The following is a 25,802-nucleotide window of genomic DNA, read 5'->3' on the forward strand; positions in this document are numbered from 1 at the left end:
AGACATCTGTGTGCACATCAGCGCAGAACTCCTTCTCTCGTGACCGAGCAGATCGTCTGAGACCTTCCAAGCCGCTCCAGGACCTTGCAAATCCTTCAAAGTTTGGCCAGCCTTTTCGAGTCACTCCAGGGGCTTACGACTCTCCACCCACCGGGAGGATCTGTGGCCTTCCGAAATTTACAGAGACCTTCAAAGTCTCCTCGGGACCTTCTGTGTGTCTGAAGGCACAGCCATCACGATGGAGGCCAGTCGTCCGGAGGACCAACTTCACCACAGGTTGAAGGTAGAGAAAATCCGAATTGAGGACATAACATTGCAAAGATGTTTATTCTTTGTGTCACTACAATGACCACTTGGCTTGACCTCTGCCTTCGCTACCCGCTTGTGATTTTTGAAACCTTCCTAATTGAAGACATCACTCAATGACATGCGGCCACCATCTTGTTTTGCGACATGATCACGTCACGTGATGTCATATTGTATAGTGTACACTCATGTGATGACATCATATTGTACACACTCATATGGTGACATCATTATTCACATACACTCATATAAAATGTCTTATGTACTTTTTTTTATATTGCTGTGATTGCTGATCTTTAAAATTGCATGATCGAGCCGTGTGTAGCTAATCCCTGGGCTACACCATGACAATGACATCATACTCTAGAGTGTGGTCTCAGTCTCCATGATGAGATCACAGTCCCCTTTACCATGGTGACCTCATCACATTTTTGGTATGTGGAGACATTTGCATATTAGGCGCGACGTCGCCGGGAGAATATTTTCTTTTTATTATTACATTCAAAATCGTGTTAGCGTCTTCAAGCAAAAGGCTAATTTCAAAATGGCTTCATTATCTCCGCTCAATCTTCTGATGGTTGATTTAGAGAAGAGTCCAGCAGACAGCCCGTAGCAAGTGGAAGCAGCCGCCTTGGTGCGTGCGAGGAGTCCCTCTTGTGGCGGCGTCGAGTATTGCGTCACGTCGATAAGCGCCTGAGCGGGCTTTGTTGTTGTGGGAGCGCGCATGCGCAGTGACATGAATGGCCGCTGCGCTGACAGTCCACCAGGAAGTGAGGCGGCGACCAATCGTCCGACGATTGAACGACCAGGCAGGCAGGGACAGACGGCGGCTATCGGCCCGGATTGCACCCGCTTCCGCTTCCGGCTTCGGCCTTTTAATGCGGGCCGAATAACCCGCCGCCGCCTGGCCCCCCACTCCCCCACCCCCGGCCGTCGGTGCCGCTCGGTTCGAGCTCCGTCACATCGCGCGCACGTCCTCCCCCCCACCCAGGGATGAGATGGGATGCTGCGGGAGCGCGGAGGTGAGCTCGGCCCGGTTCGGTTCTGCTCGCTGCGCGTCTGCAGCGTCGAGTGATTCTATCCCATAATCCAACAATACTGCTCATGGTCGCTCTTCATCCTATTAGCCGCTGGGTCACTCGGCCTGCTAACGGTGCGCGCGGTTGCGTGCGTGCGCGCGCATATTGACGTGCCTTGTCTACGTGTGCGCGTGTTGCAGAGGACAAAGAGAGAATGGAGACCACTGGAGGATCGAAGCTGCACTGACCTGCCCTGGTTCCTGCTCTTCATCATCTTCTGTGTCGGCATGGTAACGGTCCTCATCTTCACCATCGTAGATCCCGCTAACCTGGAACAGGGGTGTCAAACATGTGGCCCGCGGGAAGTCAGATCTGGCTCGTGGGGGATAAAAGAACAGTTCATATGCCGAGTGTAGAAAGAGGTGTGGCTAATTTTGTCCACCGGAGGGCGCACCGACAACCACGACAGTAGGGTTTCAGTTTGTATGCCGCCATGAGCCGCATGTGGTTTATTTCCACAATGATAAAGAATTTCTCGATCTGAACAAAAAAAAAAAAGAGGACCCCCACGACATGGCCCCTGATCGCCAATGACACCCCTGGCCCAGAGGTTCTATGCCGCACAAGTGCCAATTGTTGCGGTGGCATCCCTCAGGGCAGCGTGTGCGCCTTCACGGTGGTGTCGGGAGGCGCGGCCCGGCTGGTCCTGGGCTACGACAGCTACGGCAACACGTGCGGACAACGGAACCCACCCTTGGAGGGCGTCCGGCTCAGTGGCCTGGACCACACGGAAAGGAAGTCGGTGCTCGTTCACTCGTTCACCGGCGCCGGCGTTTGCCGTGACTAACGTGTTGTGGCGTCCGTCCTCTCAGGTTCGTCTTCTTCTTGGATCCTTGCAACATCGACATCGTTCAGAGGAAGATGAAATCAGTGGCGCTCTGCGTGGCCCTCTGCCCCCCGCACGTCCTCCACACGTACAATGACCTCACGACTTTTGCCACGCTCAATGGTGACAGCAGCCCGCCCACCCGTGCATGCACACACACTTGGACAGCCTGTGGTTTTCAGTGCCAATTTGACGGAGACACGACATTATGCTAGCAAAAGAAATGCTAGGAAAAAGCTTTTGCCGTTCATCCAAACTAGAACATTAGTTGGTTTCACCAAAATCACAACGTTGTGACCAAAAAGCAGAGCAAATGAGCATCTGTGCAATGAAACATGTCAAGTAGAACAGTGACTTGAAGATATTTTTTTTTGTGTAGAGTTGCTACAATTAATCAGTTAATCATCGACTATTCAATCACTTCGAGCCCTTTATCTTTTGCGCCATCTACAGGGGTCTGTTGGTAATTACAATGGTTAACATGTGACAGACAGCACACGGGATGAAAAAAATGTTGGGCATTTGTGCGTGTGATGAGCAACAAACACGTTGGAAACTCAGCAGATGTTCGCTACAGTAGCAACAGTGAAGAAGCGGAGCTAGCATGAGAAGCTAGGCTAACATCCGCCCTTCGCTGCGGTCGTGGTGAGACAGACACGTCAACGCGGGCAGTTTCTCCTCCATTTGGAGCTTCAGCCTTCTTGCCGAGTGGCTACCTCGAGTTTGACGTCACACTCGCACAATCCCCGCAGCAAATCAACTCGACAAAACACGCCAAAGGATGTGCGCTCAAATATAGAACAGCTGGAAAAGACAACAAAGGAGAGCGATGGTGATGACAAAAGTGTGCGTGTGTCTTTCAGGTTCTGAGTTGTGTTCCTACGAGTTAGCGGGTCACAAGTACCCCAGTCTACCCGAGAGGTTCACCAAGTGTCCCAAACTACCTGTCCCGCCCAGGTAATCACAAGCGCAATCTTGAGAAGTCGTCAAGCATGTCCAAGACCTTGACCTCTGACCTGTGACTGTTCTCTCCAGCAAGCCTTTGCCGCTCTTCAACCGCTGCACGCCCGTGGACATCTCGTGTTACTCCAAGTTCGCCGAAGCCGTGGTGACCTTCGTCGGCGACGACTCCTTCCTGCACCGGGTCATCGCCGGCGTGGCGGCCAGCAAAGAAGTCATCGTAGGACTTTGTCTCCTCGCGCTGGGTCAGTTCCCAAACGCTTCACCAAAGTCCGCCGATGTCTACGACTCACTAACCTCCGCGTGTCTTAGTGTTGTCGATGACGCTGACGGTGATCATTCGCTACATCTCGGCGGTACTGGTGTGGATCCTCACCTCGGTGGCGGTGCTCGGCTCTCTAGGTGAGCTCATTTCCCGCCGGCCTCGTTTTCAAAGTCAGAGCATTGGCGTGACGAGTGTGTTGTCTCAGCGGGGACCAGCATCCTGTGGTGGTTCTACGTGGACCACCGTCTCCACAGAAACGACACCAACGCCGAGCCGGCCAAAGAGGAAGAACCGGGACAGGACGACGACCAGACGCTGCTGGTCTACGCCATCGCCGCCTCCGTCTTCACGGTACAGAGACCGTTAGTAGTACTTGGTGGTGTTGGGATTTTGTGGCGAGCTCTTGGTGTGATTTTGTCGCGCTCAGGTGATCCTACTGCTGTTGATGCTGTTCATGAGGAAGCGCGTGGCACTTGCCATCGCCTTGTTCCACGTGGCCGGAAAAGTTTTCATCCACCTGCCGCTGCTGGTGCTGCAGCCCTTTGTGACCTTCCTCGTGCTGCTCCTCTTCTGGATCTACTGGGTCCTCGTTCTGCTCTTCCTGGGAACCAGCGGTACGCGCAACAAACATCTTGCCAGCGCCCGGGCAAACGTGTGTCACGTCTCGAGCGGGTGGTCGTCAATAGGCCGTACTCGCTAACGCTAGCTAGCCTCAGAGTAAGCTCGTGTCTGCTGCCGCAGGGGAGGCGGTGCACAATGAGGAGTCGGGCCTGACCGAGTTCCGTCTGACGGGTCGCTTGGAGTACCTGACGTGGTTCCATGCCGTGGGCCTGCTGTGGATCACCGAGTTCATCTTGGCCTGCCAGCAGATGACGGTGGCGGGCGCCGTGGTCACCTACTATTTCACCAGGTCAGTTTAGCAACCGCACGTAGCGCTAGCATCAACGCGCCGCTATTATTAGTCCGTCGTTCTTCGCAGAGGATAAAGAATACGGTTCACTGCTATGTGAAGGCACCTGCGAGGATCGTGACTATTGTGACTATGCGATGGCGCCTTTGCAGGGACAAGAAGCGCCTTCCGGCGTGGCCCATCGTGCGTGCGGCCTTGCGGCTGCTGAGGTATCACGTGGGCACGGTGGCCAAAGGCTCCTTCATCATCACGCTGGTCAAGATCCCCAGACTCCTCCTCATCTACGTGCACAAGCAGCTCAAAGGGAAGGTAACGGCACCGACGGTGGCATCATCTCGGGGCCTGGCGAGCTCAGTTAACGCCTTGTGTTTCAGGAGAACGCGTGCGCTCGCTGCGCGCTCAAGTCGTGCATCTGCTGCTTGTGGTGTTTGGAGAAGTGCCTCAATTATCTCAATCAGGTGACTTCTTTCAGACAGGCAAATCTTGGGACACAATGGTCTTCCTTTTTTGAAAGGCCTTTCGTTTGAGGCTATTTGATAATAAAATATAACGTCACAGAAACATCTCAAATAGTCTTGTCGGAATACAAAAGGCCACGGCTCATTGGTTGTTGTCGTCAAAAATCCAAAAGATAAATCAAAGTTTTTGCCCTTGGCCAGAACGCGTACGCAGCCACGGCCATCAACAGTACGGGCTTCTGCACGTCGGCGCGAGACGCTTTTGTCCTGCTGGTGGAGAACGCCCTGCGAGTGGCCACCGTCAACGCCATGGGGGACTTTGTGCTCTTCCTGGGGAAGGTGAGCGCTGGCGGACGCGCTAGCGGACGTGATGCCATCCAGATACGGGCTAAGCTCCTCTCCCTCCACCAGATCCTGATCGTCACCACCACGGCGTTCGCCGGCGTGGTGCTGCTCAATGCGCGGCGGGATTATGCCGAGTGGGTGCTGCCCCTGGTCATCGTTTGTCTGTTCGCCTTCCTGGTGGCGCACTGCTTCCTGTCTGTTTTCGAGATGGTGGTCGACGTACTCTTCCTTTGCTTCGCCATCGACACCAAGTACAACGACGGCACGCCGGGAAAGGAGTTCTTCATGGACAAAGCTCTCATGGTGAGTGCCGTTCAAAAGAATTTGCCACTTCTTTGTGGCTACGTTTCCAATGTGGCTTGCGCGCAGGAACTGGTGGAGCGCAGCCGGCGCACCGAGCGGGTGGTTGGCCGGGGGCGGAGCCGAGTCAAGGAGGCGCCGTCGGAGGGGGCGGAGATGAAACCCATGGTGAGTGCGGGAGGTGATCCAGGGGGTGGGGCCAGCATCAGCATGTATGTGGAGTGGGAGGAGCTGGAGGAGTTCCAGGTCTACTACCTCCTGGTGGCCGTCTTCCTGGACTACGCGTTGACGCCACACGCCGACTTCCTGTTGTGCCTCAGCCACGACGTCTTCCTTTTCCTGTGCGTCTATCTGCCCACCTCCTCCCTCTTCCTCTTCGGACGCCTGCTGGGCGAGCCCGCGAGCTCCGCCCCTCCCATACCAACTGGCTCCGCCAGCCAATCGCAGTGCACTGACAGAACCGACCGCAAGCACTGATGTGCACGAGCTAACGGCTACGTGCTAACTGCCTTATTGTCAGCATCATCTTCATCATCATTGCCATGGTCATCATCTTCATTGGGGGTGTTCGATACCAGTTTTTGTCAGCCTTGATACCATTTTGTCCATATATCAATCGTGAGTACCGAGGAGGACTTAGTCTATTTTTGCCTTAAGTATCGGCTTCTGGTATCGGAATATGGGCTGTATTGTCTCAAGAACGACACCTGGTATCGCTGCTCGCCCATCCTTTTTCATCATCATCAATTCATTTGATCCTTTTTGTGGTTTTCCATCACTACCTCTTCATCATCATCATCAACACCTGCCGGTATGCCACGTAGCCGCTAGCTAGTCCACGATTAGCCGCAACGTTCGCGTTTCACCATGTCTTTCTCGTTTCAGGCTCCCGGGACGAGTTCGGCTTGACCAATCGAAAAGCAGCCAGTGGGACTTGTTGAAAGAAAAGATTTATTTTTTAGCAACGTGTAACTTGTTTACTGTCTTTTCACTCCAGGAAAACAATATTTTAATAACAATAAGTCGACGTAACAAGCACTTTATAAGGAAGCACTGCTCCTTTGTTCTTGGTTTGATCCTTCTTTTGTGAGACTGACTCATCTTCACTTCAAGGACACTTGTTGGTTTGTTTGTATTTTCTTGATTTGGACAAAGAGACGCTTAACCATCTGACTGACGATGATGATGATGATGTCATCGGGGACTCTGGTTGCGACGCAAATGTGATGAGTGGCGGAGGCGACGGCAATGAAAGAAAAAAAAAAAGGCTTCCTATTGGAGACGCTAACTTCTCAGGAAGTTACCGGGAAGTGCCGTCGTTTGTGCTGATGACGCTCGCTAGTGATCGTAAGACAACCACCAACAAACGGGACAGGAAGTTCAACTTCTTTGGATCACGCCACCCTTCTACAGCGTCCACTTTCGATTCGACGCCAGGATCATTGAAAACATTTGACAACGCCATGTGCTGGTTGGCAAAATTGTGACATCACAGCACACTTCCTGTTAGGTGGCGCTGCGCTGAAGCCTCCCAACAGGTCAGCAGGAAACAGGCATGCTGTCATCTTCGTCATCATGGCCGTTGTGGAAGTCATGTGACTCGAGCGAGCGTTTTGGCTCACTCAACTTTTTCTTCTGTTCCTGGAGGTTTTTTTGATATTTATGCTTTCTTATATTCGTTTTTTTGTTTTTTTTTAAGAAAAATAGTCGAATAAAAATCATCACCTGTGGATTGTCATCTTCTACCTTTAATCATTGTGACAGGGACCGTTTTAGTCATTTTTCTTTCCCGGGGCAAAAGGTGGGTTAGACTGACAAATATGGGGGCTGAGAAATTATTTAGAAAAATATTTGACCCTTGTGATGATAAGTGGTTCAGATGATGAATATTTTACAAATAAAAAATAGGTTAAATGGGGGTACAATAACAACAAATATGATAATATATATATTATATATATTGAATAATATAAAAATATTTTTTAAAAAATCACGTATAATTGAGCTTGTGAAATGCATTTGGGGAAAAAATTAAAACAATTTAAATACCCCAAATTCTTTCACAGAAACATTGATGGGCAATATACATTTACAGAAAAGAAATTGCTCAATTTTCCACAGGGTGCAACTGATTTTTTTTTTTGGTTTTTTTAATCATTCTAGACACCCCAAATATACATCCATATGTATATCTAGCAGAAATAAAAGGAACCGATAGTGCCATGATCATACGACACACCAATAAAGTTTATCAACATTCATTTTACTTACATACAAAATTTGTTCTGAAGAGGCTTCTCATTAAATAACGTGCAAATTCAAGCCTATAAGGCCTATCTTTAATTTAATTTGGCATTTGTAGATTCAGTCGTTTTTCCAAACTTTCGCCTCATATAAATGTAACTTTTTATGAGCATCCACAAATCTTTGGAACAGACCATGCCAAACCTTTTGTTTGTTTTAAGTGGAATTTAAAAACGTTGACTATCTTACCTTTTGTGGTCTTCAAAAGTGGAGCAAACTGGCGTCACCTCAGGTACCATCGAGATTAGAACCTTGTCGGCAAATAGGCGTCTAGCTGCCCAGAAGTTTTTGCGCTCATTCATTCCCAACCATTTAAGAGCTAGTCAGACTCTCTTGACTACATCAGCCTTGTCAGCTTGACAAATTCAAAGTGAACGACTTGACTACCAAGCTAACGGCTAGCTAGCCAGGTGTATGCCGAGAAGAAGAACCCGCGGGCTCTCGTACGCCCCCTTTTGGTGTGGCTGCCCTCTTTGTCTGCCTCACCTCGAACATTTTATACACACGGCAAAAAAAAAAAAAAAAGTGCTGTATGACAGGGAAAATATTTAACACATGAGCCGGACTATGGAAAATCAGAATGCGCACTGCAACTTAAGACTCAAGATGTGAGGCTCGCCAACTGTTGCAGTACACTAATGTCATTAATAGATGGCGCGGTTGCACTGTGCCAGTATATTTTTTTTTTGTGAGGGCTTGCGCCAAGAAGTGCAAAAAGGCACTTCCTGTCTCACCATCTTTTGGAACAGGAAAGAACCGCAAAGAAATGGCAGAAGTCCCGAAATCATGGACATGATTGGATTAAAAAAGAATTGTAAAGAACAGGCTAGACAAGTGAAATTGGAAGACAATTTTATGTAAACATTTGTTCACCTGACTACAGGTCATTAGAACACATTCCGGTTTTGGCTCCAAAACCAGTCTGTTATTGTTGTTGGCTCTTATCCATGAGGGCAGGGCAGGGCAGGGCAGGGCACTGCCCCCCCCCCCCCCCCCCCCTCCCGAAATATGAGGCTGGAGCCCCCAGCGCTGTCGTGAAGACGAATCAGCCTCAAGTGGCCAGATTACGGTGACTGGCTTTAACTCATCTCCTCGTCATCCTCGCTGGCCCCATTGTCCATCTGGCTGTCCTGCTGCTGCGAGCAGTCGCCGCTGAGCGCCGCAAAGGCCTTCTGCTGCTCCTCCAGCTCTCGCAGTTCCCTTTGCAAGCGTTCCAGATGAAGCGCCCGTCGGTTCTTCAGCAGGCGGCCGGGGAACGGGTTCATGTCGGCGAAGGCCATTCCCATCAGCTTCCTGCACGCATGCACACGCGCAAGCCATCGGACCAATGCCAACACAAGTCAGTCAAAACATGATCAGCGGTGGTGATGACACGCCAGAAGAGGACGCCCTTCTCGCACAGCGCTCAGAGAAACAGTGTTGAACATAGCTTGAGAACAAAACTGTACTCGAGGGCTCCACTGGCCAAGATGCCACCAAACTCCGCCTCCTCTCTCATCTCGCAGCATTATGTCGCCTCAAGACTGACAGGTGGATGTTTATTAGACGATAGAGAGTTTGACGATTAAAACCGACCTGGGTTGTTTGACCTCCTTGCTTTGGTTTCCCTTTCATAAGAGGTTAGGTGTGACCGGTGCAGGTGGTCCCAGTACCTGGCATCTGTGATGGTCTTGGTAAAGAAGCGGAGGTACTGGTAGATGTCCACGCTGTTGTGGATCTTCAGGATGTCGTCTTCTTTGTATTTGAAGAGAGCCAAAGCGTACCTGAACATCACCTGTAGCACAAGAAGACTTATCAATGAGTGTGCGTGAGAGAGCATTGCGCGTACGTACGTACCTTGGTGCCCTCGTACAAAAAGGCATCCCAGAGAGGCAGCAGGATATCACTGGGAAGACTCTCCACAAAAACCACCAGGAACCAGTTGAAGGAGACCAGAGACACGTCAGTGCCGTGAAGGTCAAAGTGGGCCGCCAGTCGAGGAAGCTTCTCCACCAGGAAGTCCTTCAGGACATGCTGGTCTGCCTGGAAGTAGGGAACTTGATCGGTCAAGCCGCTCCGCGCTCTACAAAGTGAGATCATTGCGGACCTGCGCAGCCAGAAGGTTCTTGGTGTAGTAGTCCTGAGGCATGATGGCATCCACCACGGCCACCACGCACCAAAAGGCGTCCTCCTCACTCTGGAGGACCAGAAGAGCAATGGCAGCCAACCTGGGACATACGTCACAGCGAGTCAAGCTGATTCTCCATGAAACAAGGCGTACTGAAGGTGTATCGCGGTATTTCTGGAGCGGGCGTACCTGTTTAGACCCTGGCAGTAGCCGATGGAGGGATTCTGCCAAGAGAAGGCCAATAGGATGCGCTGCAGCTGCTGGTGGGCGGGGCTAGACGGGGAGGAGAAATTGCGGTTGCTGGTTAGGGTTCGGTGAAGGTCCAACTGGATCTGCCTGGAGGCGGGATGAGGACACGTGTGACTCTTGTCGCACAACTGGAGACACACGGGAAGGACGTCAGTCAGACCCAACGTGAACGTGACAGTTCGGGAATGGGCGGGACCTACCTCCTGGTATCGCTGCGGGTGGCGCTCTCTGGCAACCCTGGTCCTGATTCGGACCAAGCAGCGCCAGACGCGCTGCCGGTACTCTGGAGGGACGCCGGCCCGTAGAAGACCTTTGAGTTCTGGCGAAGGGCAAAAGTCATCATCCGACCTGCCGGCAAGATACTGAGCCCAGCGGCTCAATAGGGGGCGCTCTCGACCCTCCTGCAACAAAGACGGGATGAAGTTTGGTCCAGTAGACCAGAGGCTGGCGTCAGGTCAGACCTGTCGCAGCAGGTTATGCGAGCGGATCTCCAGCGCTTGTATCTTGGCCAGAAGCTTCACGTCTTCAACCTCGTAGTCGGGGATGATCTTGAATCCGTACTCGTCGTGGAGGCTGTTTGTGGAGGCTTTGATGTTCTTGGCCTGCCCCTGCAGAGCGTCCTCTACCATCTTTTGAATCGTCCGCTGTTGGTCCGGATCCAGACTTCTGTTCTCCTGGAGCTCCCGCAAAACTCCCAGGTAGCGACTCTCGGCCTGGCACTGCCACGCCTCCAGGTAGGCACACTGCGGCGGGAAAAACCGTCAGTCGGCCGAGACACAGAAGAAGCTGGCCTGACGATCCCGCCGACCCACCTTGACCATCAGACTTCGCTCCTGCTCCGAGCTCTTCCTCCACAGTTTGGTTAGCTGGAAGATCTCAGAGTTGAGAAACTTGTTCTGCGTCTTGTAGGCCTCGATGTCGTCCTGAAGCAGACGCAAACAAAGGTGACTTCGTCAGCCCGACATGTCGGCGACCTCTCGAGAACATTTTCCTGACCTTCAGGTCCTCCACGCGCTGCTTGAGTTGTCTAAGCGAGTCCGGAGCGCAGGTGGGTGCGGTCCAACTCGGTGGAGCGGACACGCATGCGGCCACGTGCTCCGACAGCTTGATGATCACCTAAGCAGGTATCAGACGGGAACCGCTCACTATTTCATGACCAATCGTGAAAGGGTTTGCTCTCTCGGTTCAAAAGAACAACGGGAAGTTGGACACAGGAACTCAGCTCACCTCCCGCTTGGCTCGGTTCTCCTCGGTCAGTTTCCTGATCTCGTCCTGCAATTGCGCCACCTGCAGTTCTCTCTGGTCCAGATCGCGTCTGGTAGCCTCCGCCGCCGCCTGCGCTCGTTCGACGCGTCCGAGCAGGTCGGCCGCCTGGCGCTCACGATGCCGCAGGAGTTCCAGCCGTTCCTGCTCGCCCTCCGCCGCCATAAAGTCCGCGCACGTTCGTTTTTCTCGCTGGGCCGCCTCCAAGGTTTTGTGGAGGAGCCACACGAGCTCCTGTGAAAAAAAAAAAAGAAAAAAGAAGTTCCGAAGTGCCAATCTTGTCCGCGCGTGTTTTGTGCACGCTATCGTGCAAGCTGAGCCTCCTGACCTTCTGAGCCTTAACTTCCTCCGTCAGCATCTCCTTGTCCCGCCGGAGACGGGACACGGTCTCCGAGGACATAGTCGCCGTCCTCGTCGAGGAGCTCAAATTCTTCTTCCTCCGTGGAGAATCCAGCGGAGCTCCGCTGGCTCCATCCTCCGCCGCTCGTCCGACCAGCCCGGCAGGAGACATGGATGCGGTAGCTGGAAGAAATGATTGAGGATGTTCTAGTTCGGGACAATTAATCCAAGAGACCAAGACCACATCTGCAGCACTTTCAGATAATCCTACATCGCTCTCACTGGAACCCAGCCTGGTGGCAAATAAAAGAAATTGCCTACAGACACCGCAAAATATCATCAGGGAATAATTTTGGCTTAAGAAATGACTAGGTGTCATTTGGGGGCGGGGCTTTTCAGGGAAGCTGATCTTTCAGTCTCATAGCAACAGGTACATACCGGTGCCATTGGCGGCGGAGGCCCCTCCGGCTGGAGCTTGCACGTAGAAGACACTTTGGGGCCACTCTTGAGATGACCTCTTCCGAAAACTGTGGACCGTGTTCCTGTCATAGGACACAAAACAGTTGTTGGCAAAGGGTCTCGCTTCCTCACTTCCTTCCATCCTTTGAATGGAAAAGGAGACTCACTGGATCTGGATGAAAGGATGTTTGATGGACATGTTGGCGAGCGGCGTCCTTTGAGGCGACTCGCTGGCGGCCTCCTCCCCCACCAGTCCTGCGGGACTCTTCAGCATCGGCAGGAAGTCATCTGCGACCACAAGCAGTCGATTAGTCACGAGCGCTTTGGCACTAGGGGGCGCTCTCATTCATTTTTACAAAAAGCCGCAATTGAACTAGTTTCGTATTTTTCAGGAAGAATACATTGCCTGGGTGTATACAAAAATACTCCCAAGTGTGATGTCATTAAAAAAAAAAAAAAAAAAAACTGAACTTGACTGGGCTGTGACTCTACTTGCGAGACGGGAGGGTGAAACTTTTCGATGCTCGGACAAGTTACGACAGAAGCTGGATTCCTGATGAACAGGTCAAATGGTGACGGGGCAAAACACACAAACATACACGCGCACACAAACACACACTTATAACGCCATACTGAAACTACTAAGAGGATGGGGGTCCTGATTGTGGTTTATTTCGCTGATGATGTCACCAAAGAGGGGTCCTCAGCAACAACAGGAAGCTCCTGAAAAAGTCACTTCCTGCTTCCTGCCACCCCGCCCAGCTGCACAACATTCCTTCCCCACACTGCTGCTCACGGCGCTACAAACACCGGAAAGTCCGGAGGTCACTGTTGCACGACCCACCTGTGCTCGTGGCATCGGGGCAGGCGTTTGTCTGGTTTTGTCGGTGTTGCCAGCGTTTGAGCTGCAGCTGCTGCAGCCAGTACAGCATCAGATCTTGCGTCACCGCCTGAGGAGGGCAGAGCAGAACGCGGGTCGAGTGGCGGGACGGGATGTTTGCGACGGCTCTGTGCTGTCAGAGTTGTACTTTTAACGTGTAGGTACGCTCGGCCGTCTCGATGTGGAAGGTGCCCATCTCGGCTTTGAGCGGGTAGGTGAAGGTGGCGGAGCTGAGGTCCACCCGGCCCAGCGGAGTCACGTCCTGAGGGGTGCGGTAGTAGAACATCTGGTTCTGCTTCTCCTCATAGGTGAACCAGCGCCGCTTCCAGGCCCGCAAAGGGCCCCCCTGCTTTTGCAGGAAACCGCAAAGTTTGGGCTCTTCAGAAGTACCTGGAAAGTCCGAGTGAACAGGAAGAGGAATCTGATGGGGGGCCAGGTGAGCGGGTGGAGGAGCCTGATGAGGGTCATCAAGGTGAGCAGATGGAGGAGTCTGTGCAGGGGTAGGAGTGGAATGGAGGTCCAGGTGAGAAGAAAGAGGAGCCAGTTGGGGGTCAAGGTGAACAAGTGGAGAAGCTTGAACGAGGTCCGGGTGAGCAAGCACTAGTGTCTGATTGGGGTCTGGGTGAGCAGGGGTAGGATTGTTATAGGGGTCCAGTTGAGCGGTGACAGGAGCCTGATGAGGGTCCAAGTGAGCAGGTGGAGGAGTCTGACAGTGGTTTAGTTGAATGGAAGGCTGAAGGTCAAGGTGAGCTATGGGAAGAGTCTTACAGGGGTCCAGGCAAGCAGGGAAGTCTAGGTGAACAGGCGTATGAGTCTGCTGAGGTTCCAGGTGAGCAGAGGTAGAAATGTGATGGGGGTCCAGGTCAGTAAGAGTAGGAGTCTGAGGGAGGTCCAAGTGAGCAGGATGAGGAGCCGGATGAGGGTCCAGGTGAGCAGGAAGAAACGCCTGCTGATGGTCAAGTTCAGCAGGAGGCGGGGGTTCATTGTGAGCAGGGGCAGGAGTCTCTTGGGGGTATGGGAGAGCAGAGGTAGAAGTCTGATGGGGGTTCGGGTCAGTAAGAGTCTGAGGGAGGTCCAAGTGAGCAGGAAGCTGGGGTTCAAGGTGAGCAGAGGTCTGATTGGGGTCTGGGTGAACAGGAGGCTCGAGGTCTCGGTGAGCAGTGGTAGGAGTCTGCTGAAGGTCCGGGTGAGCAAGAAGAGGAGCCTGATTGGGGTCCTGGTGAGCAGGAAGTTGGAAGTTCAGGTGAGCAGGTGAAGGAGCTTGATGAGTAGAACTCTGATTGGGGTCCAAGTAAGCAGAAGCAGCATTCTGAAGGTCGCCCGGGTGACCAAGAAGAGGGATCTGATGGGGGTCCAGGTGAACAGGAAGCGAGGAGTCCAGGTGCGTAACAGAAGGAGTGTTCTGAGGGTCCAGCTGAGCAGGGGTAGAAGGCTGATGGGTGTTCAGGGAAGGAGGAGGAGTCTGAACGGGTGAAGGTCGATGTGAATCATTATCCTCTTCCATCGTCAAATCCAGGTCTGGTTCTGGTGGTAACCCTTGGCTTTGCTGGTTTTCTGCTTGAAAATCTGGATGAAGTTTTATCAAGATGGCAGGTTTGTTTTCCAGGATTCTGAGGGGTCTCTTGAGAACTTCGCTGGGAACGTTGCGTGTGGATCCCTGTAGGACTGCGCGAAGCTTCTGCAGGATTCTGGTGGGTCTCTCGTGTGTCTGAACGACTGGAGGACTCCGATGAGTCTATCCTGTGGTATGGTTGGTCTTATGCGTCTCGAGAAGACTCCGGAAGGTTTCTGGTAAACTGTGGCGGAACACAGATCGGTAGATTCGGTAGTGGTGGTCTGACGATGACATCACAGCATGTTGATGCAATCTGAGCTCGGCAGGAAGTGACACGGCGGATGAGGCGGTGATGTCATTTCCCGTACAGTGCTTTGCGCCTATCCTGAAGAAAGCACAAACAATTGGTTTGAGTGCAGATGCTGACATCAGATCATGCTGAGAAGCTTCTTGACAGGAAATCACTCACTAAAACAATGAAGAACGCAAACAATGTAGACACAATGGCTAATTTTATTTTCACCTGCCAGGAGCATTTGGAGATCACAAACAACAACAGTCGTCAAAATGGCGCCGTGAATTAGCGGGACATCTTTTCCCAAAAGAAATGTTCATCTTTGGAGGTTACGGGCAAATTTCAGCTCACACACGTTCCACAAAAGTTTTGATGTGTCAAGAGTTTTACGCTTACCCTTAGATTCCAGTCAAGCGCACTGGTACACTTTGTGAGTATTCTAATAAACTCCTCCCTATTACTCGAATATTTCTAATGTTCACACTAGTGTACTCTGAGTACTGCGTTAAGTGTCACTTCTGTAGTAAACTTGGTTGGAAGAAATATAAAGTTTTGACTTTAGCGTCTGTGTACTCACCGTGGGGCGTGGCCTGAACACACCTGGATCCCGTTTGATTGACAGCTGTGGCAAACGCACCAGGAAGTGGCGCGACTTCTTTGGGTTTACTTCTTCTGACGTACCTGCGCTCGGTTACTTTCTCTTGAGATCTGCTCTTCTTCTTCTGTGTCTAATTGTGTTTGAGAGTCTCAGACGTTCTCATTTCAGATCGTTACTTCGCTTTTTTTTTTTTCCTGGCGTCTGTTCTGTCCCGCCTACATCGATAAACCAGCAACTTCCTCGTTCGACTATCAAAATAATTGTCATGGGGTTATTTAAAAAATAAAATAGTCTTAAATTTTATCACTTCAAAGTTGAGTACAAATACCTGTCGTGTAAAACTAAAAACAAATACTTTCACTTCACCAGATGTGGACTTTGTTTAAAAGCTCGTATTTCTGCCAGTAGATGGCAGCAAACCCACATGCAGAAGGACACACACACACACACACTAACGCACACACAAACACAAAGAAGAGCGGGGCCTCGGGGTCTCCAGAAAGCTGATTGGTTGGGAATGTCTAAAAATAGCCTCACCATCATCTTCATCACTTCAATTTTCCCCAATCACCCCTTTTTTTATAATCTTTGTCGTCTTCATCATCTTCCTCACTACCATTGTCATCTTCAGTATGGTCCAAATTTTAGAGGCATCGTTGTTATCACTCCCAACTTGTCATCATTTCAAATCATTGCAGTCTTCGTCACAATCACTGTCATCATCATCTTTGCTGTTTTCATCTTCATCACCACCGTCGGCTTCATGACTATCATCATCTTCCTCGTGATCTTCTTTCTTGATGGCTTGTTGTCGCCATGGTCAACTACTTCCAACTCCCATCAAACTTTTCCCTTCTATTGCTCTCATATCAATGTCAACAATTTTATCGTGTGCGTGTGTCGTCTTCGTCACTTTTGTCAAACTGAGACTGTGCAGCCATAAAAAAAAGCCCCCCCCACACACACACACAGTGCCACCCCCACCTTTCAGATGCAAAGTAAGCAGACATATGGAGAGGAGGTGTGGCGGGGTCCTAAAGATTCTGATTGTATGACAAATCACGTCCGAGGACAGCGTCCCCCCCCCATTCCCCACCCCCTCCTCCCTCACGGCCGCCCTCGGACAACAGCTTCATTAGGCTGAAAGAAAGTTTTTGCAGCTTTGTCAAGTCAAGACTCACAGCTCCTCGGCTCCTTTTCACCGCTTCTTTTGTTGCCACCAATTCAAGTTATTGCTCTCAAAAACAGTCCCAGAGACCCCCACCCCCCCCACCCCCTCAGCCATAACACACATACACACGTGCAGTCCATTGTGAGTGCGTGATCTGCAAGCACGTTTGCAGTCCAGGCGGCAGCGTGTCTATTTTTCTTCCTGATATTGAAAAAGGGAAAACTGAGCCACACAAATTGGGGACCGTTAACTTGGATGTGCTAGCGTTAGCTAAAAATCATGCGAGCCGGGGTTGATTCTTTACTGGTGGAGAACTAAAAACCAGTCTGGACATCGATACCAATGATGGCCTTGCGTTTTTGCCAGACAGCTGGAGCTACAAACCGTTTTGTCTTCTCAGTTCAACAAAATCTAATCTTAGCGCCGAAGGCTGGGCCAACAGTCAAGTTAGCGTAGCGTACCTGTTTTTTTTTTGTGGCCTTTCTAATGACGGCTCGAGTCAAGAGTCGTACTAGCAAAGTTTGTATGTGGGTCTTTTGCTATCAAAACCGGAATCCTCATCTGAATCGTTGAAACTCGCTCGTGAGATGATCTTTGCTTCCTCAACACACCTTTACGCACATTTAGTCAGTAAAGTCAGTCGGGCTGTTCTTATTTCAATGTTGCGTCTTTCTGAGCGAGGACATTAAACAAAGGACTGTCTTACGTCTCATCAGATAATATTTTTTAATCTGAGGTGTGTTAAGGCCTCACTTGTCCCCTTGATCGGATCCAAAAAAGGTCAGGCTGACAATTTGAAATAATCATATTTCCCACCAAAAATCTTCATGTCCTTTTCAGAAACATGGCTGCCCCACATAGCGTGAGTGGAAGATCTTCTCGCCTTTTTGTTTGGTTTAATGATGCAAGATTTCGACCTGTGAGGACACACAGCGCGACAAAAGCTGTTTCAGCTTTAACATAAGCAGTCTTTCCAAAATTGAAGTGACGCTCGTCCCTCATTTGGGACAAACCTTGGCGGCGCTCTGGCGGCGTCCATCACGGCATCGTTCGCGGCCCCTCGCCATTGTTGCCTTGTTGCCCAGGAAGGTTTTAATGTAATGGTGGCCGTCGTCAATCACGGCGCTGAATGCGCGGACGCGCACGGCCACCGCCTCTTCATCAATCTGCTGTTGCATTCTGGGAGCCGCTCCCTTTTCACTTGTCGCTCGCTGTTTGCTCGTCTGATAATTTAGCTCAAGACGAGCGGCGCCGTGGAAACGCCGACGGCGCCCACCCGTACCTTGCGTGACGGCGGCAACCAGATCCTGGTCCAGGTGTGGGAGCTTCTTCCAAAAAGTGGCTTGCTCGTGTGCACTGCTTGCATGCGCCAACACAAGCGCTGTCATTGCTGGCAACCTGCTCGCTGAATTTTACTGACTTCCCTCTTCAGTGACTTAAAAAAACAGTCTTGCCAAGAAATAGATGCAATGAGCTGAATGGCTTTCATGTCGCTTTGTGCGCACGAAAATAAAAGAAAATAAAAACTGGATGTGTTTTAAATGATTTAAATGATCGATTCTAATGTAATATTTTATATACTGTATATATATTGTGTGCATAAATATTGCATATATTTTGTAATATTTATTGTGACTCGTGTAAATAAATGTATTAGGTTCAACAAGTACTTCGAATTAATTGAAACAAGCCAATGATTTCAAGTGGTCCTAAATAGAGAGGATAAAATTGTTGTTCATGCAGTCTCGCTTGTATTTATTTATTTTTTTAACTTCATGTAAACCGCATTTGCATCCGCGGAGCAGCTATCACGTTTCACTTTGGGGCCCTTTACATTGCGGTAAAGTTATAAAAAGAGACAAGCATCTCCGTAAAAGATAGAAAGTTGACTTGAAATACGGATTTTTTTTTCCAACGATTGGAATGACAAAAAAAGGTTGTGTTTTCTTGCGCTTTTGCCTCCTCTGCAAATTTGCACGTTCCAATTGCGCCACAAATTAGCATAAGGCTTCATTTTACAAAACATCAACAACAGTTGAGGGCGCAAACATGATTTGTGGCAGCGCCTCACTCGTGCGTAAACTGACGACGAGAAATTAGGGGGGGGGGGGGTGTCTCGTGTCTTAATCCCGCCCAAGCTGCTCTCCACACACCTCTCACTCCAGCGCTTTTCTCTTTCACTTGTTTTCTTCTTTTCGTCTTTTCTTTCGCTCCTCTTCATGGGGGGCGCTTTCATGGGGAGGAGGGGGGGGGGGTATCATCAAGTGTACACAAAGCAAATGAAAACGTCCACAAGGCAGCAAAGGCTGAAGAAGGAAAAAAGAGAAAGAACACATATCAGCAGCCCATTTTCACTCATCTCAAAGTTTACACTGATGGCACCAAAACAACCCAACGATGCCTAGAATTGAGTTGACACAACTTCCACGGATCGCTTCCATTTTCAACCCAGCAAATTTTAAGGCTTTGCTTGAGTTTCAAAAGCACGCTAGGGCACCGACGTCACGTGACGCTGACCGTTGTCGCCAGGCCAGACCGGGCACACTTATTAATTACTGTCGTCGCGTGTGCGTGGATGTGCGCGTGTGCCACCCACTTTTAAAATTCACTTTTACGTGCACGAAGACAATCTGCTGCCACACTTTGAAGTCAACATGCCGTAAAAGACAAAAAAAAACCCGTCATAAACTCCTCCCTCTTGTAAAATAGCCTACTTGTCCCCCCCTCCCCCTCCCCACATAACACACAACCAATTGTATCAATCCATACAGGTGCATCTCATGAAATGAGATATTTAAAAAAAGATCTAAAGACAACACTATCTGTTATTTTGCACTATAAGCAATAAGCGTGGACCGACCTGAGAATTATGGACGGTGCTTGGTGCATGACAGCCCCGCATGAAACTGCGGAAGTGTGCAAGTGAATAATTCAAGCAAACATCAACCACTTCTAAGAAGGGGGAAAAGTATTGCGCATCTAAATAAAAAATTCAACAAGACAGCAAAACAAGGCCACATGATGGAGAAACAAAAATCCGGCGACTTTTATAAGTTGATTTATCAGAGCGCATTTCACTTATGTTTGGCAATGAGTTCCGAATATTTTGAAATCGGGAAGCTTTAAGCAACACTTGTCTACACGATGTAAAATAATGAAGACAATGAAAAATGGGAATTTCTAATAATATAAGAAGTCGCACAGGTCCCAATTGGAGGCCGTTTGGTGTCGCGCACGTGCGCTGCGCGTGCATTACAATGAGAAAAGCCGCAGCAGCAGCAGCAAAAGAAAGAAAAGCGACACAAAGCGTGAAAAGAAGTGCACGGCGCGCGCACACAATGGTGCTATTCACCTTTGATATATTGCGCGCGCACGCGCACAGTCTCATGATTTCTTAATGACGACACAACGAGCGCACGCACACGCGGATTGTGTCTCGTGTGACGGACTTTTTGGCGTCACGTGACCTGGGGGAGAAACGGGTGGGAAGGGGGGTTGACTCGCGCGTGGCGAGCCTGTGATTGGTTGGCCGTGATTGGTGGCACGCTCCTCGTGCCCGCGGGCTGGTTATGCAAATGAGCAGCTCCCGCGGCACGGGGCAGCCTTCATTCATCTTCTTCATCCTCCCCAGGGGGGCAAAGGATCGGGGGGGCACGGCAGGGACCTGGGGGGCGAGGGGGGGTCCATCCATTGTGTGCTTGCAGTATAAAAGGCGGGCTGAGGTCGGTCGTGTGCCACACTCGCACGATCTCGCTCGTCCTGAGCCCTCACGCACGCACACGCACGCACGCACGCGCTCGCTCGCTCGCTCACCTGAGCCCAGCCGCCGCACACATGGACGCGTACGCCATGCACGACTTTTTCCAGTTGAGCGACGACGATGATGACTCCCGCGCCAGCACGCGCTCCTCGTCGCCACCGCCTCCGCCACCGACGCAGAAGAAGCGGCGGCGGGGGCGCGCGCGCAGCGAGGCCACCGTACGCGTGGTCCGGAAGAGCCGCCGGCTGAAGGCCAACGACCGCGAGCGGAACCGGATGCATAACCTCAACGGCGCCCTAGAAGAGCTGCGCCGCGTGCTTCCGGCGCTACCAGACGAGACGAAGCTGACCAAGATCGAGACCCTGCGTATGGCGCACAACTACATCTGGGCCTTGGCCGAGACACTGCGGATGGCCGACCGCGGCGGACCCCCCCGCGACGGTGCCCTCGGCGACGGCCCCGGTTCCGGCTGGTTCTCCTGCTGCACAAGCTCGCCATCCTCCTCGCCGTCTTCATCATCTTCCTCCTCCTCCTCGCCCGCCTACAGCCCAGGCAGCCCGCTCGAACACGCGCACGAGCACGCGCTCTTTGGCCGCCCGCGGGGGCTCTTCTGACCGTTGGAGTGACCCCCAACCCCATCCCCACCCTCGCCTTCACGGACCTCCCGGCGCGAGCGCGAGTACAGGTGCTTCTCACACTCCGACGGAGCCCTGCATGCGCGTGCACGAGCGCCCAAGCCAAGTCGAAAGGTCAACTCTCCAATTAGTTGTGTGAAATTTCACACTCAAGACTCATTCATTATTCATGAGGACTTGGCTTTATTTATTTTTGGAATGTTTTGGGACTATTTGTACATACAGAAAGATTTTATCCTATTTCCTCACTGACACTTTTCAGCACAATAAAGTTTTTACTTTTATACAAAAAATACAACACTCTTCAATGTGTGTCTCGTATACAAGCACAGAATGGGGGAATGGGGGCTTGACGAATGATCACATTGGAACTGCATGTTCCATGTATGTTGTGTTGTGTGTGTGTGTGTGTGTGTGTGTGTGTGTGTGTATCCTCATGCTTCAATCAGGGTTAGGATTCTAAGCATGATTGAGGATTTATTTAAAATATGTAATGTTGAAATCTTCAACATCAAGCTCGTGAAGGTAGCAAAAGTTAACACGCGACGGGAACAATGACTCAAAGTGATCACATTATCATATCCGATCAATCAGTTTTTTTGCAAATAAAAAAATGAATGAATAAAGAATATTTTGAAATCTTCTGCTTCGAGATAAAGTATTTGTTTTGAGCACAATGCGACTTTGGAAAAACCCCAAAAAAAGCCAGATTTTTGCAATCTTGTCAGAATTCTCCCGATGATGCCTTCTCAACAGCTTGTCCAACTTCAAGCAGCAATTAGCTGGCGGCTAAGCTTCTGTTTTTGCAACAAGTCTGTCGTCTGGAGGGGGCGGAGCCGACATCTGCTGCTCACTTGACACCTTACGCTTCACGCTACGCGCTCACAGCAGGGTAACTCCTGGACGCAAGTAAATCGGACAAAACTATTTGCAGGGCTGAGGTGGGAAGATGAGATGTGGAAACAGAAGAGCAGCCAAGGAAAGCTGAAAAAGTCCACAAAATGCCAGGGGGGGCGGAGCCTGAGTCAGAAGGTCTTCATTGACACAAGTAACCTCTACAGTTCAAAGGTCAGGGGGTCGACAGGTAGAAGTGTGTGCTTGAGGCCTCTTAAGCACGCACGCACGCACACGCACGTTTTTACTGCCGTGCGTGTGTCTCGATGCCATAGTCCAACAATCAAGAGTGATCGAGACGAGACAAAAGTCCTATTATGGAAAACGTCCCATTTGAACGAGTCAGTCATTAACTGTTTCGGAGACAAAAAAGTCACAAGGCTACTGACGCTCACAAAGACAACACACAAAAATACACACGACATTCTCGATGGTCTTCTACCTCACACACACACACGCACACACACACGCACACTGCCTCAGGGGTGCTTGGGGCCCGCCCACTAAGTGACAGGAAAGTGTCAATCAAGAGAGCACCCATGCAATATGAAAACACATTGCTTTTCCCAGCATTGAGATGGAAGTGAACATTGTAGAAGTTCATGTGGAGGCCTTGCATGGGGGTGGGGATGGGGGGGGTCTCAAGGGGGTGTCGGAGGTCTGATAGGATCATGAAAAGTGAAGCAGATGGAAGTTCTGTGCCCTCTGCTCCTTCAGATAACCTCTGACTCCTCCCCTGGGACCCCCACACTCCACCTTGTGCCACTGATTGCACCTGTAACCCCCCCCCCAGACACACACACACACACACACACACACACACACACACACGCGCACACCTCAGGGCAGTCCTGACTAATTTGCTGAACTATCTGAGCCGGCTGCTGGCTGACAGGAAGTGAAGCGGTCATATGACAACGACAAGCGCGTCTCGTTTTGCAGATGAATGGAAATTCAGAGGGACATCCAGAAATTCATCTCGACCTGTGCTCAATGATGTCTATGCTAACGAATCCCTAGCTGAGAATTAACGCCCACCCCAAAAAAGTGGTTGACCCTCGTCTATACGATGGCCGACTATCCAACGTCATCGCAGTGCACATTTTCAGTCGTCACGGTAACCGGCATCCTCCTAGTTGCGATGAGCTCGTCATCTTTGGCGGACCGTCTGCCCTGTCGCTTGGCGGTCGCTCAACAATTAGCATGAAATTTATAACGAGCGGCGCAAAAGTCATCCAGAGGCCGAGGGGCTCCTGGCTGTGACGTCGCCCCCCGAGCGGGACCCCCCGCACCCCACGGCCCATCGTATCCTCGCCGAACTCTGACCTCCTCAAAGACTCGGGCAATTTCCACAGCAATAAAGTGTTTCCACGGCGACCGGACCACCGAGGTCCATGACACCCAAACGTCTTGAAGTCCGACGCTACGGCGCTCCCGTTCTGAGCTCTCTGGTCCGGCGTAGGTCTCGGGAGGGGTCGGTCCCGGTCCAGACGGAATAATGAAGAACTTGTACGGCTTTGAGAGGACGTTGAAAAGCTTGCAACGCGGCTTGAAGGAAAGGATAAATCAGGCGGGAAATACAATGGCAGTGAGCTTTGGAGGTGGGGGGGGGGGGCAACTGGGGGGGCTAAGGAGCAAGCAGGGGTGCAAGGGAGCAGGAGAGCGCCCCGATGTAAAATAGTTAAAAGCTTATTAGAGGCTCTTTCAGGCTTTTGCTGCTTTGGACTTTGTTTGGGGGACACCCTGAGCTCCTTTCAAGTGATTGTGAAGGGGCCCATTCAAAGGGGGGCTGTATGTGTGTGTGTGTGTGTGGTGGGGGGGGTGGATGGATTGGGTTGGGTTGGGTTCTCTCAAAGCCCTTTTAGAAGCCGGCCAACTCCCCACAGGCGCATGCCCTTTAGCTCCGTTACTGATTGACCACAAACGCCCCCTTCTGTCGCCTTTGTCCAGCTGACCTTGCTGGGACCACAACCGGGACCAGGACCGGGACCGGGACACTGACCGACACCGGCAGCCCAGCTTGAATGGAGCCATTAAAAAAAAATGTAAAAAATGTCCGTTGCCGGATGCCCGGGCGTGAGGGTGTGTGTCGGGCGGGCTGTGGGGGGCGAGGGGGGGGGCTGTTAAACACGGCCGGTCTGAATGAGGCGGGCCCGCCGATAGAAAAGGTGGAGGCCTGATCCCTTCTCTCTTTTCTTTCTCTTTCTTTGCCCCCCTCCCTCCCCCGCTCCCACCCTCCATTCACATAAAGAGGAGAACAAAATTCCAAGTGGGCCTATTGGTGCCGTACTTAGATTAATTAGAGGCTCCTTTAGAGCCCATTCAGAGCCCCTCTCATACGGGGGTCCCGCTCTAAACTTCTCACATCCATTTGCATTTGTTTGTGTGTCGGGGGGGGGGGGGGCAGCCAAAATATTCTTTTAATGGCTTTTTCACGACGTTCCGCTTTTTACTTTTTTCTTTGGCCGGCTTTTTCACGACGTTCCGCTTTTTAGGCCACTTTTTCTGCTGCTTTCAACAGGATGCATCAGCGGCGCACCCGCTGCGCACCACAACAACACAACACTTGTGTGTGTGTGTTGAAATGTTGATTGAAATTCCCTCACCAGCATGAACGTTGATGATGATGACAACGATGATGACGAGGATGTGTAGTTTTTGTGACCTTTAACCCTGAAAAAAAAGTCAGATTTAAAACATAACACATTTCACAAATTCAATCAAGTCCAATGCGGAAACACTAAGTGATTGTGTAAACGTGCACAGGACACACACACACACCCATAAGAGCAGGTGGTGCACACTTTTATCATTAAACAAACTGACCTGAGAGCAGCTTTATGTTGCTGTTCCTGCCGCACCTGTGTGTGCATGCGTGTGTATATGTGTGTGTTTGTGTGCTCGCACGTATGTTGAGATGAACAAGAGCTCATCCTAACGTAGTTTGCAATTGAGTCTGATGAGCTTTACTTACTTGTCAGCAGCACGGCGCTAAAGTGGAGAGCGACTCTGCCTTGCAGACGGAAGGTTCCGGGTTCCAAACGACTTAAAGTTAAAGTACTTGTGTAATCTATCAGCATATGGCATCAGTGTGGTTTCGACTAGAGCGTGATTATGTTGGCCGTTTGTCGGTCGATGACAACAGTTGGTCATTTTCCAAAAAATTTCTTTTGGGGGTGCTGGAAAAAAAAAAAAAGAAAATCATTTTCGGCATTTCTTCCAGCAGCACCTTCCCAGATTTGCGCTCGTCCATTTTCAATAACTGGATGACATTTTGGATCTTGTCTTTGAAGGCTGTCAAGCAGCCTGTCTGGTCAAAGGTCAAGCCAACCACTGGCGGCGGTCGTGCTGCTTTGACCTGTGACCTCTTCTGAAGATCAGCTTTCCCTCTCATTTCATCTTCTGGCGCGCTCTCGTTTCTTTTCTTTCTCTTGTGGTCAATTTTGCTCTCTGCTCCAAGACGTTTCAAAATGCGCCAAGTGACCTGCTGGGGACAAAAGAGAGGTAAAAATGACAGAAGCACACGTCGGGTGACATGGCCGAAACGTTTTTGTCCGTCGATCGCATCGCACCTCCGTGGGCTTGACCTTGGATTTTCTTCTGTCCTCTTGCCGCAGCCATCAATCGGCAGACAAAATGTCCAGAGAAACGTTTTCAATTGTCATTTCCCGTGACAGGAAGCAATGCGTCCAGGCCCCGAATTACCAAAGCAGCCCTAATTTAAATGTCAACCCTGAAATTTTTGTGGATCTTTTTAATGTTTTTTGATGTTTGCTACCTCCCCCACATCCATTCCTTGACTGGACTCTCTTCGCTCTTCGAGAGGTTTTATTGTTTTATGGTG

General features: G+C 50.8%; 3 protein-coding genes and 1 long non-coding RNA gene across 9 annotated transcripts; 2 read left to right on the forward strand and 2 right to left on the reverse strand.

Annotated features, from left to right (window-relative positions):
* The first annotated feature begins 123 nt into the window (after positions 1–123).
* On the forward strand, positions 124–7,179 carry slc44a1b (solute carrier family 44 member 1b). 4 transcript variants are annotated; one of them, XR_015857335.1, is made up of 16 exons: positions 124–283; positions 1,526–1,615; positions 1,981–2,123; positions 2,198–2,334; positions 3,075–3,168; positions 3,247–3,416; positions 3,484–3,573; positions 3,642–3,787; positions 3,864–4,050; positions 4,178–4,346; positions 4,499–4,655; positions 4,721–4,804; positions 5,006–5,143; positions 5,216–5,452; positions 5,519–6,260; positions 6,335–7,179. XR_015857335.1 is itself a non-coding variant. In XM_088370082.1 (16 exons), exons 1-16 carry the CDS (start codon positions 239–241, stop codon positions 6,356–6,358), a joined length of 2,010 nt encoding a protein of 669 aa, XP_088226208.1. In that variant the 5' UTR covers positions 124–238; the 3' UTR covers positions 6,359–7,179. The 4 variants fall into 4 exon arrangements, 2 of the variants coding, with proteins under 2 accessions (XP_088226208.1, XP_088226207.1); XM_088370082.1 differs by having other exon boundaries at positions 5,519–5,617; XR_015857341.1 differs by lacking the exon at positions 124–283 and adding an exon at positions 1,016–1,328.
* Positions 309–8,223, reverse strand: LOC148403254 (uncharacterized). The gene is made up of 3 exons (XR_015857342.1): positions 7,943–8,223; positions 2,078–2,217; positions 309–1,654 (listed from the first exon to the last, which is right to left on the reverse strand). It is a non-coding gene; the product is annotated as an uncharacterized LOC148403254 (long non-coding RNA).
* Positions 8,224–8,588: 365 nt separating this feature from the next.
* tbc1d2 (TBC1 domain family, member 2) lies at positions 8,589–20,699 on the reverse strand. 3 transcript variants are annotated; one of them, XM_088370062.1, is made up of 18 exons: positions 20,483–20,699; positions 17,683–18,975; positions 17,486–17,586; positions 13,199–14,990; positions 13,015–13,120; positions 12,338–12,458; positions 12,150–12,253; positions 11,701–11,894; positions 11,337–11,606; positions 11,106–11,225; positions 10,922–11,032; positions 10,571–10,852; positions 10,310–10,510; positions 10,050–10,237; positions 9,840–9,960; positions 9,590–9,775; positions 9,406–9,527; positions 8,589–9,046 (listed from the first exon to the last, which is right to left on the reverse strand). In XM_088370062.1, the coding sequence occupies exons 4-18, from the start codon at positions 14,552–14,554 to the stop codon at positions 8,833–8,835; spliced, it is 3,696 nt and encodes a 1,231-aa protein (XP_088226188.1). In that variant the 5' UTR covers positions 14,555–14,990; positions 17,486–17,586; positions 17,683–18,975; positions 20,483–20,699; the 3' UTR covers positions 8,589–8,832. The 3 variants fall into 3 exon arrangements, with proteins under 3 accessions (XP_088226188.1, XP_088226196.1, XP_088226205.1); XM_088370070.1 differs by lacking the exons at positions 17,486–17,586; positions 17,683–18,975; positions 20,483–20,699 and adding an exon at positions 15,478–15,727; XM_088370079.1 differs by lacking the exons at positions 17,486–17,586; positions 17,683–18,975; positions 20,483–20,699 and adding an exon at positions 15,297–15,471.
* Positions 20,336–21,362, forward strand: neurog1 (neurogenin 1). The gene has a single exon (XM_088370083.1). The coding sequence runs from the start codon at positions 20,504–20,506 to the stop codon at positions 21,041–21,043; it is 540 nt and encodes a 179-aa protein (XP_088226209.1). The 5' UTR covers positions 20,336–20,503; the 3' UTR covers positions 21,044–21,362.
* Positions 21,363–25,802: the final 4,440 nt, after the last annotated feature.

The sequence above is a fragment of the Syngnathus floridae genome, chromosome 1 (genome assembly GCF_059516105.1).
Source record: "Syngnathus floridae isolate MCC-2025c chromosome 1, RoL_Sflo_1.0, whole genome shotgun sequence".
In the NCBI taxonomy this organism is placed as follows: Eukaryota; Metazoa; Chordata; class Actinopteri; order Syngnathiformes; family Syngnathidae; genus Syngnathus; species Syngnathus floridae.

Bases quoted from the DNA above. Each gene is read 5' to 3' on its own strand.
- slc44a1b (XM_088370081.1), top strand. From the start codon at position 239: ATGGAGGCCAGTCGTCCGGAGGACCAACTTCACCACAGGTTGAAG. The intron at 1,616-1,980 runs GTAACGGTCCTC...GGCATCCCTCAG, and splicing joins TCATCTTCTGTGTCGGCATG to GGCAGCGTGTGCGCCTTCAC. The intron at 4,051-4,177 runs GTACGCGCAACA...CTGCTGCCGCAG, and splicing joins GCTCTTCCTGGGAACCAGCG to GGGAGGCGGTGCACAATGAG.
- tbc1d2 (XM_088370062.1), bottom strand. From the start codon at position 14,554: ATGGAAGAGGATAATGATTCACATCGACCTTCACCCGTTCAGACTCCT. The intron at 9,961-10,049 runs GTACGCCCGCTC...CGTATGTCCCAG, and splicing joins TACTGCCAGGGTCTAAACAG to GTTGGCTGCCATTGCTCTTC. The intron at 9,776-9,839 runs GTCCGCAATGAT...CCCTACTTCCAG, and splicing joins AGAACCTTCTGGCTGCGCAG to GCAGACCAGCATGTCCTGAA.
- neurog1 (XM_088370083.1), top strand. From the start codon at position 20,504: ATGGACGCGTACGCCATGCACGACTTTTTCCAGTTGAGCGACGACGAT.